This window comes from Diabrotica virgifera, chromosome 9 (assembly GCF_917563875.1).
Source record: "Diabrotica virgifera virgifera chromosome 9, PGI_DIABVI_V3a".
Lineage (NCBI taxonomy): Eukaryota > Metazoa > Arthropoda > Insecta > Coleoptera > Chrysomelidae > Diabrotica > Diabrotica virgifera.
The window spans coordinates 209,574,863-209,590,022 of record NC_065451.1 but is presented as its reverse complement, the minus strand read 5'-3'; the positions used below and the strand labels follow the sequence as shown (position 1 = coordinate 209,590,022).

Here is a 15,160-nt window from a genome sequence, read left to right as displayed (position 1 = left end):
TCAGGTTCCTGAGGTTAAAATAGGCTGAATTAAGCTAACTTACCTTAGTACAAAGTTTATAATAACCGAGATACCGTCAAAGTTAAACTATTTTTTTATTTATTATTGAATATTTCCTGACAGGTATCAGATAGCAACATGAAATTTGGTATGTGGGGGTTTTTTGGGTCGAGAAAACTAAATTCCCTACCAAAAATTATGTATTGCCCAGAGGGCGCCACATACGCCTTTGAGCACTCTTTATTAGGTTTAATTTTTTTTATCCCTCACTTTGTATAATTTTGACATTAAAATTTTTGTTCTCCTATTAGTTTTACTTAAAAAAGGTATACTTCCTTCATCTCCCTAAACTCAACCGTTTTTGAGATAAACGAATTTTAAATCTGCGATACACCATCATTTTTAGCATAATATCATTGTAGTTCCACCCGAAAAATAACTTAAAACCATAATAATTGTGCCAGTTCTCAAATTTATGTTATTGCATCGAAAATTCCATTTGAAGAAATTTGCGATACATTTTTGGATAATTTTAAGGCTTTAAGCAATTTTTCGGGTGTAACTACAATGATATTATGCTAAAAATGATGGTGTATCGCAGACTTAAAATGCGTTTATCTCGAAAACGGTTGAGTTTAGGGAGATGAAAGAAGTATACCTTTTTTAAGTAAAACTAATATGAGAATAAAAATTTTAATGTCAAAATTATACAGAGTGAGGGATAAAAAGAATTGAACGTAATAAATGAGTGCTGAAAGGCGTATGTGGCGCCCTCTGGGCAATACATAATTTTTGATAGGGATTTAGTTTTCTCGACCCAAAAAACCCCCACATACCAAATTTCATGTTGTTATCTCATACCTGTCAGGAAATATTCAATAATAAATAAAAAAAAAGTTTCAACTTTGACACCCTGTATCTCGGTTATTATAAACTTTGTACTAAGGTAAGTTAGCTTAAATCGGCCTATTTTAAACTCAGGAACCTGAGGTTAAGCTATGGCCCATTCTTTACCAAACACCCTGTATACTCACGGACAAAAATATTGCATATACATGTGGAATGAAATTTTTTGTGCTGTTATCCTTAGTCCCCCTGTATCTAGGATTTCTTTTCTGAACGCGATGTTTTAAAGTATCATATAAATGCTATAATCTGATCTGGGCTTGATGCTGGCCAGTATAATTTTTAAATTGAACCTCATCAAGGTAAGTCTTTACTATGCTAGTGACATGAAGACATGCATTAACACCAATATGTCATTAAGTTAAATGAAGGGTACAGGAGAAGAACGGCAATAGTCCATTTGGATTTTTCTCGAGCACACTGAACTTTAAGGTTTATTAACTTTTTATAAAATCAAATTTAAAGAAAAATAATCAGTCAAAGGACATCGCATACATCTTATGGAAAATATAATGTCACTCAAATTCAATAAAATTTATACCAATAGATTCGTTTTAAATTAACGATCAAATCTTATCATTGCGCCAACTCTCTATTTTCAAAAATAAGAGCAGAAATTGATATAAATAAATCTGAAATCAAATGGGTAGGTACATAAGTTAGAGAGAGAAAAAATATTTTAAAATACCCAGATTTTCGGTACTCCATAAATCAGCGGATTAGTTTTACTAATCCGCTTAGGCCCAGCGGGATTTAAGCTGTTATGAATAGCACTCAGAGCAATAATGATTGTAAACTAACATTTTATGGACTCCAAAAATGTGATTTCGATAAACTTTAATTGCAATTTGCGCCGTAATTAATCATAATTAAGAGTTGGCGCAATGATAAGAATTGATCGTTATATTAAAACGAATCTAATCGTATAAATTTTATTGAATTTGAGTGACATTATATTTTCCATAAGATGTGTGCGATGTCCTTTAAAGACTAACAATAATTATTCTTTAAATTTGACTGATTTTTCTTTAAATTTGATTTTATAAAAAGTTAATAAACCTTAACGTTCAGTGTGCTCGAGAAAAATCCAAATGGACTATTGCCGTGTGACTCTTCCCCTGTACCCTTCAAATGTTTTCAATGTACATATCAGTTGGCATTCACCTAATCACCTCCACGTGTTTGGTATGACCTTTTAAAGCAATACCGCTCCGTAGCACTATGCCGCCACCACCAAAACTAATGCTCTGTATGAGGTTACAACTGACATACTGTTCGCCAACTCTTCTGTAGACAAAGTTTTGTAAATCTTGCTGCCATATGATGAACCCTATGCCAGTTGTAACCTCATACAGAGTGTTAATTTTGGTCTTTCTTGGAAAGGAGATACCGAACTTGTGGAGGTGATTGGGTGAATGACAGCTGATATGTACATTAAAAACATTTTAGAAGATCATGTTTTGCCATTTGCCAGTCATATTGGATAACAAATTCGTGTTAATGCACCATGATGCAGGTCTTCATCTCAGTAGAATAGTGAATACTTCCTTGATGAGATTCAATCTAAAAATTATATTGGCCACCATATAGCTAATATCAAATTTAAATCCGATTATACCATTTATATGATACTTCAAAACATCACATTCGGAAAAGAAATCTTATTCCTATGACACTGGGGGCAGCACAAAAAATTTTATTTCTCACGTTAATTTCAAAATATGCAATATTTTTGTCCGTGAGTGTACCTATAAATTAGACAAATTATATTGTTAAAGAATCATTCAAAATATAAATAAGATAGACAAGTAGCACGATTCTGAACAAAAGACAACAGTGAATAGGTTTAACAGATGACTTAGATTTCTGACACACTTAAAAATATAGCTTTGCAAAATGTTCACAAAATTTGAAGAAGAAACTAGAAAATATGGCCTGACTATAAATCAAGAAAAAACCAAGTATATGTAAATGAGAGGAAAAAAGCAGAAGAAAATAAATGGATCACTCTAGAGATGAATTAGAAAGTATAAATTTGAGTACCTTGGACTTACAAATAAAGGAGATGAAGAGAGAGAAATAGATATTGAAAGGTGGCAAGCAGTAGGATCATTAAACACACTAATAAAGACAAAAAATTTTCCAGGGCAGCCAAGATTTGAACTTTAAAACAATAGTGAGATCAATTATGTATGAATGTAAAACTTCGAAAATGAATCAGAGAGAAGAAAAAAAAGGTTGAGGTAGAGTGAGAGAAATACTTTTTTTTCTGAGGTGAGAATCTTCTAAAGAGATCTGGGAAGGAGAGGAAAACCTTGAGAAAACTTTATGGTAGTATAAAAGAGGCTGACAGGGAATGAGACAGAAGAATGAACCAGGAGCTAATCCAGATTTATAGGGGACCCAAAATATCACAGGAAATCAGGGCATACAAAATTGGATGATTGGGACATGTTTCATGAATGCCAAAAGAAAGGAACAAACAAGAGTTTTGCAAATAAGAGAGCAAGGGAAGAAGCACGTTTGATGTCAAAAAGTGGAAGAAATTCGTCAAGACTATTGAATCTATGGACCTCTATGGCTACAGTATTGTTATAATATATTGGACAAGGTAGTCAACTTGAAAATGTATGCTGGTGATTTGAAGTATCAAATGAAAGCTTTGAGAAGAGACAAAACTTGGTTAAAAGACATTTATATTTTGCTATAACCAAATACACCAGCAAAATTAATGGAAGTGGAAACCATGGCAAGAACAAACAGATTAACTCATTAACCGAAGGTACAAATATGAACAGTAGACCAAGATGGCGGGTGAAGCAGTTGACACTTCACCTGCTCCCAATGAAAATGTAAATTATACATGTAAACATTGCTCCAAAAAAGTTAAAAGTAAAGTGACATGCATAAAGTGCAGTGAAATATTCCACCCAGCATGTTTAAAACAAGCTAGTGAACTAAAAAAAACAGACTGTAAACATGAACCATCTCAACAAGTTGCTGAGATTGACATAAATGAAGACTCCTACCTTAGAGAAGAAATCAAACTCTTGAAACAAATAATAACAGGCAAAGACACTATAATATCCGATAAATGCCAGGTAATCCTTTTACTCATTAGAAAATAAAATTTCATCATTTAATAAAAATCTACCAAGACCATATCAAAATAGCAACCAACCAAAAAACTTGCTTCCAATAGATAAGGTAAGTGATACAAAAACCTTATCTGTAACAAAAAACCAAATCAACAAAAATAAACATCAAGGCAATTTGTCATCACCAACACATATGGGAACTCCTAATTTACAGGGCGATCCAATAATAAAGGTTAACCAGGTAGCAGCTGAAATCATGAGAGTACAAAGTGAACAAAAATTAAATGAAGTAATCAACTTAACCAATGACAATCTGGCAGGAATGAAACCTTCAACATCAAAAATAAATGAAGCTAATCATCACCCGTCGGAAGCAGAAGGTTTTACCTTAGTAAAAAGGAAAACTAGGAAAACCCGTAACCATAATATAGGCAGTGGAGATGGGGATGAAAATTTCCAGGGTATAGATAAAACTGAGAAGAAAATCTGGCTTTCCTTGTCACGAGTCCCTGATACTGTAACAGAAGACATGCAGTAAGGATTTGGTAACAGCAGTGGGAAGTTCGTCGGGTTCAGTGTCGGAGGCAGAACAATGGTTCCATTCTAATAGGCTGTTTCTCAATACAACCAAAACACAGTCCTTACTTTTTTCAACTAGAAATATTCCTGATGAACTGGACAATGCATCCTGTGCTAAATTTCTTGGTGTTTTGCTGGACCCTGGTCTGATATGGGATGCTCATACCACCTCTTTGGTGGCAAAGCTATCATCAAATACATTTTTGCTTCGTGGACTTTCATCCTGTGTTTCCGCTTCCATACTAAAGCAGGCATATTTTTCTTTGTGTCACTCACATATCTCCTATGCTATTCTCGCATGGGGCCATAGTGCAGGAGCGAAGGATGTATTCAGACTGCAGAGAAGGGCCATTCGCATTGTCGCAGGCTTGCCATATAGAGCCGATTGCAGACAAGTTTTTATAGATTGGAAAATATTAACATTACCTTGCCAGTATATATATATATATATATATATGATAATCTTATATATGTAAAATGCAATATGCATAAATTCCAGACTCATGAACAGATTCATAATATTAACACACGCTTTAGAGGGAACCTTGCCCCAAAGTTTCGTAGGTTGGAGAGGTGCAGAGATGGCCCATCATGTCTGGCTATACACTTCTTTAATAAATTACCCCTAATAATTCGAGAACTGCCCTTAGATACATACAAAATAAAAATCAAAGAACTTCTTTTGGTGGGTGCTTACTATTCTCAGGAGGAATATCTCGGGGCTACCCTGTTGTGATAGTCCTACAGCTCTCTTAAATGTTCTGTGTGCTCTTGTGTTTTTATGCTAATATTCTAACTTTGTGTTAAGTATTTAGACTAGGTGATAAAATTTTCTAGATTTTACTTACTAAGTGTTAGCTTGCCAATGTATTTCAATGTTGCATTTTAACAGACTTTGACTTATGTAAATACTTTGTATATTGACATCAATAAACTGAATTGAATTGAATATAAAGGCCTATATTACGAAACAATCAGGCGAACAAAATACTTATGTAAAGAAACTTCCAACATACTTTGTCCGATCCAATAACCAAGCCTTCATGATAGGAGTCGATCCCTCTCTACAAGAAAAAGTTTACGAAAAAAATTTCTGGCCGAAAAACGTATATTTTAGTTGATTCAACTGCAGGCAAGGTCAACGGTTCCTGGAACATCCTCAACCTCAACCAAGGGGAAACTTTTCAGATCAGCTGAATGGAAATTTCTAGCAACTGATTCCGATATTTTTATACTTTTAACAATATTTTATCAGTCTCGTAACCTTGTTCTCTACTAAATGTTTGTTACCATTAATGTTTTTAATAAGATAATTTTAGCGTAGTATTTTTTAATAACCTACTTATTGTACTATAGGTATACCATGTTTGTGACTTGTCTTATGTCATGTAAATGATACAAAAAGATCAATAAATTTATCTATCTATCTATCTATCTAGAGACCAAACACGTAAGAAAACCTCTATATTACACAAAAATATGGTTGACTTGAAAACAAGACATGACACTTTAAAACAATGCTTTTGCACCACATTCAACAGGAATCAACTGCTTCAACCCATTCGCTGCTGATCACGCTCCAGCAAGTGATATGGTTACTTCGGCCAGGTGCTGTTCAAGTGCCAGTGAGTGATATGTCTAGATTTTTAACAAAATGGCTCCTAGCCGAGTTCCATGCTCTTCGATAGGCAGCGAATGTATTAAACACATATTGAGACTAGGAAATAGAAGAATGTTGTTCTAGTGAAGAAGATAACTTGACTCTTTTTACTACTATTTACTATACATTTGAATTCAGTAAGTTCTGGTGCTGATGTACATGTTAAGTATACAAAAATAAATAAAAATAAAATCCTGTATATTTTTATTATGTCTAGATCTTTAATACAGATTCTTCAATTCTACTTTCTACAAAGTTATATTTTTTTAATATCAGTGGTAGGTACATTAATTTTGTTAACATGAAAAGCTAAAAAAAAATTAAATTGAATCAAATTCAATACAATAAGAAAAACATTTCCTACTGTTTGGTTAAATGCATATTTGACTTATTTTGAAAAAATACTTCAAAAACTATTGTTCTGAAGGTCTTCTTGTGGCATCTTAATGCAGTTTAATAATTTTTATTTTGAATAAGCCACAATTTTACTTTAAATTAAGTATACTTTGTATGATATTATTATTTTAAACTAAAATTGTGTTTGATTTATAATAATAAATTTGTTCAAAAACTATTATTTACCTATATTTTCCTCACTACTTTCATCATTAACAACAAACGTAGCAATCATTGGCTAATATTGACCTGTGTCCATCACATTGTGTGTTGTATGGACTGAAATATACTGAATACTGAAAAATACATCTACTGTTCACTGCTTGAATAAATCCAAACAGATGTTAGAGGTTTTTCTCTCTTTCTGCACATATCCTTTTATCGATTACTCTTTTCCCGATTTCTGTAGTTCTACAAAATAACCACATAAAGGCAAGATGGTAAATAGACATTGACTACGAAGCCAGTAATCATCAAACACACACACAACTATTTAATTTGATTGCCTACAGTTTGTACTGTATTGCATATCTTTCGTTTTTGTGCACATGTTCTAATATGCAGTTGTCTCTCATCTTCTGGCATGTAGCATTAGTCTTATTTTCGTTACTTTATCATTTCAAGAATACAGTGACTCAAGATTAGTTTCTCTTACCTTTATTCTTCTTTAAATGCCAAATAATTTGTTAATTAGAAAAAAACTCAATTGTTTCAGTATTTTTTTTTGAAAAGATACTATATATTTTAGATGATTTTAAATACAGATCAAATTATGTAACCAAAACCCTTTCAAAAATAACATCTAGCTCTCATACTTTCCACTAAAAATAGCAAAATTAGTTGGCTAACACAGATTAAAAGGAAGAATGTTATTTTTTAATAAATAGATCATATATGTTTATATGTACATAAAATGTTAACTGTTACTTCCTTTCTTTGATAAGTGTAATACAATATAATGTTGAATTTATGAACTTTGCCAATATCATTAAAGCAAATTGCCAAAATAATTGCCATTTTCTCAATATACAAAGATATTTTAACAAATTAATAGTCAAATAATAATCAGCATACATGACAAACTTTAATCAAAAATATTGCAAAATTTATGTATATTTTCATGCAATTAATTCGGAAGATGTTTTGCTTGTTATTGACAACAAATAATCAAAAATTTACTGAAGAGACTACATTATAACACTTATATGCTTAAATATGGGAAACAGCCTTGTTCTTCTTCTTAAATCTAGCAAGACTCATTAGTTTCTGGCATTTGATCATAAAAACTTTGTACCATAATCCTTTTTTTTTTGTTCCTTAAATTGAATCAGTCATTTTAAAAAGAGGTCATCTCCACTTTTTTAAATTTTACAGTAGAGGTCAAAAACTTTTTATCTTTAAGACTATTAGGAAAATAATTATATTAAGTATTTTTTTGGGTTTAATATTCACCATACAAGCTGATGAATAATTTAAAAATATTTTTTTAGGTTTGAAAAGACCTAGAATCTGCAATTTTTTTAAAAAGAGATGACCCTTTTTCAAAATGAACAGGTATGAAAAGAAAAAAATAGTCATTAAAATGTGAATATTGTTTATTACACACATTAAACGGCTAAATACAAGCTGATGAATATTTTAAAAATGTTTTTAAATTTTAAAAGACCTAGAGACCTCAATTTTTTTAAATAGAGATGACCTGTTTTCAAAATGAAGAGATGATGTTCTTTTTGAAAACGGGTCATCTCAAATGGGTATCTCTAGGAGCTGACCCCTTTTCAAACTGAACTGATTTGCGGGGTATGCTGTGCTTATGGTAATAACATTGAAAGTTGACCAGTTTTCATGTGGAATAGACGTTTCTATGTGTATTAAATATAAATTCAACGAAAAGTGTAAATGTCAAAAGAGTGGAGATGACCCCTTTTCAAAATGACCGATTCAATTCTTAATAAGTTTTGTGGCCTCAACGAAGGCCAACAGTTTTCTTATTGGTAGTCTTTTGGTTCAGCCTCAGTTGACCAGTGAATTCCTGCCTCCATTACTTGGAATGGCATAGTGTCATCTGTTTTTCGTGGTTTGAGAATAAATACCACCCTTACCTTTCTCCAAGCTTTGGGAATGTAACCCAGATCATGACTAGTTCTAAATATTGCAATCAGGGGACCCATAATTATTTCCAGTCCCTCTTAGAAATATGCCATCCATTCCTGCAGTTTTATATGGTCGAAAAGTTTCAATAGCCCTGTTTGATCTTGTGAGAATCAAGTTCAGAGGTTAGCCAGTCCCTTTTGGTTGGTTCACTTTCAATGATCCCACAGAAATCTCTCTAGGGTCTGTCCTTGAAAAAGCCCTACCTAGAGTTATACAGCCCTTAATGCTGTGCCTGATTTTCATAATTCTAATAACCATATTTGACACATAATTTAGATTTATGTCAGTTCAAGCTACACAAAATCAGATCAGACCTTGGACCCAATGTTAACTGCCTTTCAAAAAAACACACAAAAGATATTATATCTATTGTTATGTTATTAATCTATGAAACATTGCATCATATTGTACTTTAATTTGAATTCATTTTTAACCTATTTTTTAATCAACAAAACAGTTACGTTTTTTACAACTGTATATATAATTAAGTATGTTTTTAAACAATTGTAAAAAAATAACGCCAACCAAAAAATGTAATATTTAGTGAAAAGTACAAAAGTCAAGTCGTCCTCTCTTGTAAAATATCAAGTACTTTAATTATTTACATTCCATTTTACTCCCATCTCGTGATTAATTTGAGTCGAGACCAATTGGTTGATTGGTCTGGGGTAGTGACCTTGCCTAGGGGGATGTCCATTTCAGCAGCCCTATGACGAGAAAGTAACTATGAGCTGAGGTATTCAAAAACTGTCGTAATGTTTTTTGAGGAATAACTTAATTAAATTTAGTAATAATCTTTGGAATATAAAGGAAAGCCCTAATTTAAGGATAAATATAATAGTAAACTTATTACTAAGGTGGTTCTGTACCTGTATTTTGAAGGAGCCGTTACCCCGAAAAAATCTCACAACTCTAAAATATAAAATTAGCATGTGATGTAGAAGAATTGTACATACGATCGAAAAAGAGAAAGTATTGCAAATGGGCGACATTAAACCAACGAAAAGGCTTAATTCTTTAACTATTAACACGTTAAGTGCTAGACAAAATATTGAAAAAATGCCCCCGGGCCAAGTAACAATTTCGTCAATACTCAATGGTCCCTAGGAACCTCCATGGCGTATGAGGTACTTCTTATATCAGTCCCTAGGGACCAGCATGGCACTTAACGTGATAAAAACCAAAAAAATGTTACGTTCACTACCAAGTAACTCGTATATGAGCCACATCAATTTATCCCATAGACTAGAGTCCCGCCCGTGAGCTGGGATCGCATTGCACATAATGGCAATTTCAAAAGCTGTGGTATATGCGGACTAAACCTAAATACCCCCTTAGTAGAGAACGGGTTAAAGCAAATACACTGACTAGCATAAAATCAGGGTAGGCCCATAATTTGAAGTTATCTTAGAAATTATTATTCTTTTTGAGCTATTTTCGATTGTAACATAGTTTACTAATGAATTACTTGAAAAAAGTTATTGTTGCTGTTTCAATAAGCTTTTGGAATAAAAAGGGTCCCTTACTTCTAATTCCTAAAAACCATTATCAGCATAAATATGTTTTGTTTCTGTGGTTTTAACATCAATTGTAAATATTTTTTGTAGTGTTGTTACTGTTAGTGTATTACAATGAGCATAAGTTCTGTTGTGACAGTGTAAGAAGATGGCCACCATCACTGCAAAACTGCGAGAAATGTTGGTGCAATGAGTATGGCAACAGTACGAAGAGACTGGTCTGCTTACATGAAGACCTGGTCCAGATTGAGACAGAATTACAACAGCTAGAGCTAGAGAATTTGTCGTTTCTAGTGCTTTGAGAAACCGGACAGTAATGGTAGTTTTTCTGTGCTACTATAGTATAAGGTCTGTCCCTATTATAGTGTGCTAAATAAGTCAATTTTGTGGCATATTCCCAACTAAAGTAATAAATTCATATGACAAAGTATTCATTTGTAAATTCAAAATAATAATGCTTCTGATTCATGCACTTTATTCACTTTGTAAAGATTTTTTTGGCTGGCACTGTATACCTACCTGTGTGGCTAAACAATGCCATATTCGTTTTAGTCTTTTCTCAGAAGGGTTTGCACTATATCTTTACTAAGTGAATAAAGCGCATAAATCAGAAGAATTATTATTTTAATTTTACAAAGTAATGCTTTGTCATATCAATTTATTATTTTAATTGGGAATAAGCCACAAAATTGGCTTATTCCCAACTAATATAGTAAATAGAGATAGGTATAACAAAGGATTATTTGTAAAATTAAAATATGAATTTTTGTTATTTATGCTTTTATAAACGCGAGGGTGGACTGCATTCTATAGTAGCACCAAGAAATGTCTCTAAATATCTCCCAGTGTGCAATGAGTATCTCCCAGTGGCAACTTGACTTGAACAACAGAAAAAGAACATGTATTTGGTGATTTTTTTAGTGGCTTTCTTGGTTGTGAATCTGTCTTTTTACTCCTCCTGGTTTAAAAACAAGGCATGGTGCTTTGAGAAACCAAACAGTCATGGTAGTTTCTCTTACAAATCATCAGCAAGAAATGAGAAATGCAAACGTAAGTGGATGGGCAGTTAGGAGGCGATTTCATCCAGCTAGTGTATCTTCTCGAACCTGAGTTCTCTCCACTGGACCGCCACTTTTCTGTGAACACTGAATTGCCCGATAAATTTTAAACAAGAACACTTGGCTTGGGCCATACAGGATTGGAGTCATGTATTGGTTTCTGATGAACAGAGATTCTGTCTTAGAGGCTCCGACAAACATGTAAGTGTGTGGCATCCTATGAGAGATATGCTTAAACATGTGTTGCCAAGCTACTTCCATTTGGTGGAAGACTAGTAATAGCATGGAGAGGAATATCATTTGATGCTCGTATGGAGATATTCTTTATGGAGAATGGGACATTGACTGAGCACTGAAACCTGACATACAGTCCCTGCTCAATTTATTAGACTCACCCTATAAATATCAGTTTTTTTTTCTTTAAAATCCCTTAAAAGTATGTTAAAAGTCATACGGTACTGCTGAATGGGTTAATTAACAATTACTTGATAATCGTGCTACATAATTAAGTTAAAGATGGTGAGATTTTTTGATTGAATTGTGAAAACTTGGCAGATGGCAATAGAATGGGCTAAAAGAGTGCAAACTTTTTTAACTTTAGTTTTTTAATTAAATTAGTGGTTGATATTCAAATTTTCGTAAAATTTGCAGTAGTAAGTGTTAATATTAGTCTTTATTAATGTTAGTTTTCAATTTGTTTAATTTATTTTAACATATTAATAAAAATATGTTAATTTCTAAAAGACGAATGTCTTTGTTTGGAATTTTTTCATATGGGTGATTGTAAAGGTCTTTTTGTTGAGCAAATCTTTTCTGCTCTCTTCTGTTACTGCTCTTTTAGAAAATACTACATGTATGAGAGAGAAATAGCAAAAAAATGTGGCATATCTTTATCGTCAGTTCAAAGGTTGAGTCAAAAACTTAAAGAGAGACATCCTGTTACATCGGTTTGGAGGGGTTGGTACGGTAGAAAGATTTCAGTCACCCCCAGAGGACAAAGAATTTTAAAGAATTTGGCTGTAAAACACAGAAGAGTCACCCATCGCCATATACGGAATAAATTGGAAGAATCAGAGTGTTCAGTATCGGAGTCCACTGTACGCCGCAATTTGTACAGTATGGGATTCAAATCTCATAGGCCAGTTGAGGAACCAAGAAAATAACCAACTATCACCACAAATGCTCAAAAAACGCTTAGTCTGGGCTAATTTGCATAAAGACTCTATTGTCATACAATTTTTGTGCAAATTGGCCAAAACTAAGCGTTTCTTTGACATTTGTGGTGATGGTTTTGGTTCCTCAACTGGCCTATGACATTTGAATCCCATACTTTACAAATTTCGGCGTACAGTGGACTCCGATACTGAACAATCTTGATTCTTCCAATTTATTGGTTATATCGCTATGGGTGACTCTTCTGTGTTTTACAGCCAAATTCTTTAAAATTCGTTGCCCTCTGGGGGTGAATGAAATATTTCTGCCATACCGACCCCTCCAAACCGATGTAACAGGATATGCCTCTTTAATTTTTTAGCCCAACCTTCGAACTGACGATAAAGATATGCCATATTTATTTGCTATTTCTCTTTGATACATGTGGTATTTTCTAATAGAGCAGTAACAGAAGAGATTGGCTTTTTGAAGTTATTTTATTTATTTATTTACCCACGGGAAAACCCCATTAACAGTAAAAATACAATAAATACAATAAAAAATGAGGTACAATCATTCATTAAAATATAAAAAGTAAAAATAAGAAAAGCAAAGGCTTGAAAAATCACCAGGCAAGATATTCAACAGTTAGAAAAATAAAATATAAAATGTACACATGTAACTGAAACAAATCAATAAAATTATACAGACAGATTTGTACAATCACTCATATGGAAAAAATTTCAATCTGAGATATTCGTCTTTTAAAAATTAACATATTTGTATTAATATCTTAAAATAAATTAAACAAATTAAAATAAACATTAATATAGAACAATATTAACACTCACCACTGCAAATTTTACGAAAACTGAACACCAATCACTAATTTAACTAAAAAACTAAAGTTGAAAAAAGTCGAGCCTTTGTGCATTTTTAGCACATTCTATTAGGTACCATCTGTCAAGTTTTCACAATTCAAAAAAAATTTTACCATTTTTAACTTAAATTATGTATCACAATTATTAAGTAATTATTCTTTAACACAATTAGCAGTTCCGTATCACTTTGAAGAAACTTTTTAGGTGTTTGAATTTAAAAAAACTGCTTTTTCTAAGGTGAGTCTAATAAATTGAGCAGGGACTGTAGATTCTAGAAGACCATGTTTTACTGTTTATGGTCATTCTTAAGCAAAATTTTTGCATTGTAATACATAGTTACTGAGTATGTTGATGAGTATTGAACCTCATGATTTGTTTGGCCTGCTTGTAGTCCAGGTATTAATCCCATAGAACAGCGTTTCCCAACCGGTGGGTCGCGACCCACTAGTGGGTCGCTGGCTGATTTCAGGTGGGTTGCTGAATAACGCACATAAATATCATTATGGATGAGGGATGGGTCACGAATAGGAAAAAACATCAGAAGGTGGGTCGCCAGACATAAAAGGTTGGGAACCACTGCCATAGAACATGTTTGGGATGGGATTAAAGAGGCATTTTCAGAGTGATGTGTTGGCCCTCAGAAATTCAAGAGAGCCTTGTCACATTGATGCAGCAAGTGAACAATCTGTCGCAGAATGTAAGCCAAAATCTGATCCTAAGTATGCGTCATCGTTGGCAAGCTGTTATCACTGTCAGAGGAGGGAATACTGGCTAGGAAGATCTTAAAATGTTCTCTTTTCAATATTAAGCATATCAAAGGAAAATTGTTCATTTTCAATAAGGTTTGAAGGACAAAAACGTTATTTTCTTTAGGCCCCCCTTAGTAAACTGTTACAACCTAAAATAGGTCAAAAAAGAAGAGTAATTTCTAAAATACACTCAAATAATTGGGTGACCCTAGTTTGATACTAGGCAATGTATATTTAAGCAATTTCTTGGAGATTTCTTTCTACTAATACAAAACGATTCAAAAACGTTTCCAAATGCTTATCTCTAATCTTTACTTCCGTCTTACATTCTAAAGTTTTATGCCTTCCATTTGCAGTACTTTGTTAAATAAATAAATACAAACAAAATTGAGACAATCAGAAATAGGTTTTAACGAAAAATTACTTACATCTTTCTTGTAGGGAGCTTCCAACATAGCTTCGACGTCAAGATCTTCAGCCATTTTGCTACAAATAAACGAAAAATTGCACTTCTAAACTCAATCTAGCCAAAATAAATGAGTTCTTACCTGATCGATGAATCAATAAGGAATTGTAGATTTATATTATCTTGTAGCTAGACAAAACAGACCACGCCAAAAAAAAATGGAAATAAACTTTCTAATCAGGATCAATAGTAATTTTACAATATGGCGGCGTTAATTAATTATGTCGGATGTCGTTACGTCACGTCGTTTACAGGGCCCTGATTCTAAATCAAATTTCGACCAAAAACAAGTCGCTTTCAATATGGCGACTGTCGAAATTATTTGACACGGAGATGAATGAATGGCCAAAAGCGAGGTTAGGTTTAGTTTAGATGTGTTTTGTTTATTTCTTGCAAGGAAAACTAAATCAAAAGGTATTATAATATAGCTGGGTTTAATTGAAATTTGCTTGTTTTGAGGAATTAGATAGAATAGTATTAAATTAGAAATATAATAATTGAGAATGTCCACAACATGAATCATCAACTCAATGAAAGATGTGAG

At 32.9% G+C, this 15,160-nt stretch overlaps 1 protein-coding gene across 1 annotated transcript in view; it reads right to left on the bottom strand.

The window, feature by feature from the left end:
- The window catches only part of LOC114327633 (RNA-binding protein 39), a 31,827-nt gene extending 16,963 nt beyond the window's left edge, over positions 1–14,864 (bottom strand). Inside the window, exons 1-2 of the mRNA XM_028276302.2 lie at positions 14,699–14,864; positions 14,579–14,636 (exon numbers count right to left, since the gene is read on the bottom strand). Of these exons, the coding sequence (XP_028132103.1) occupies positions 14,579–14,632 (54 nt within the window). The 5' untranslated portion in view covers positions 14,633–14,636; positions 14,699–14,864. The remainder of the gene's footprint in view (positions 1–14,578; positions 14,637–14,698) is intronic.
- Positions 14,865–15,160: the final 296 nt, after the last annotated feature.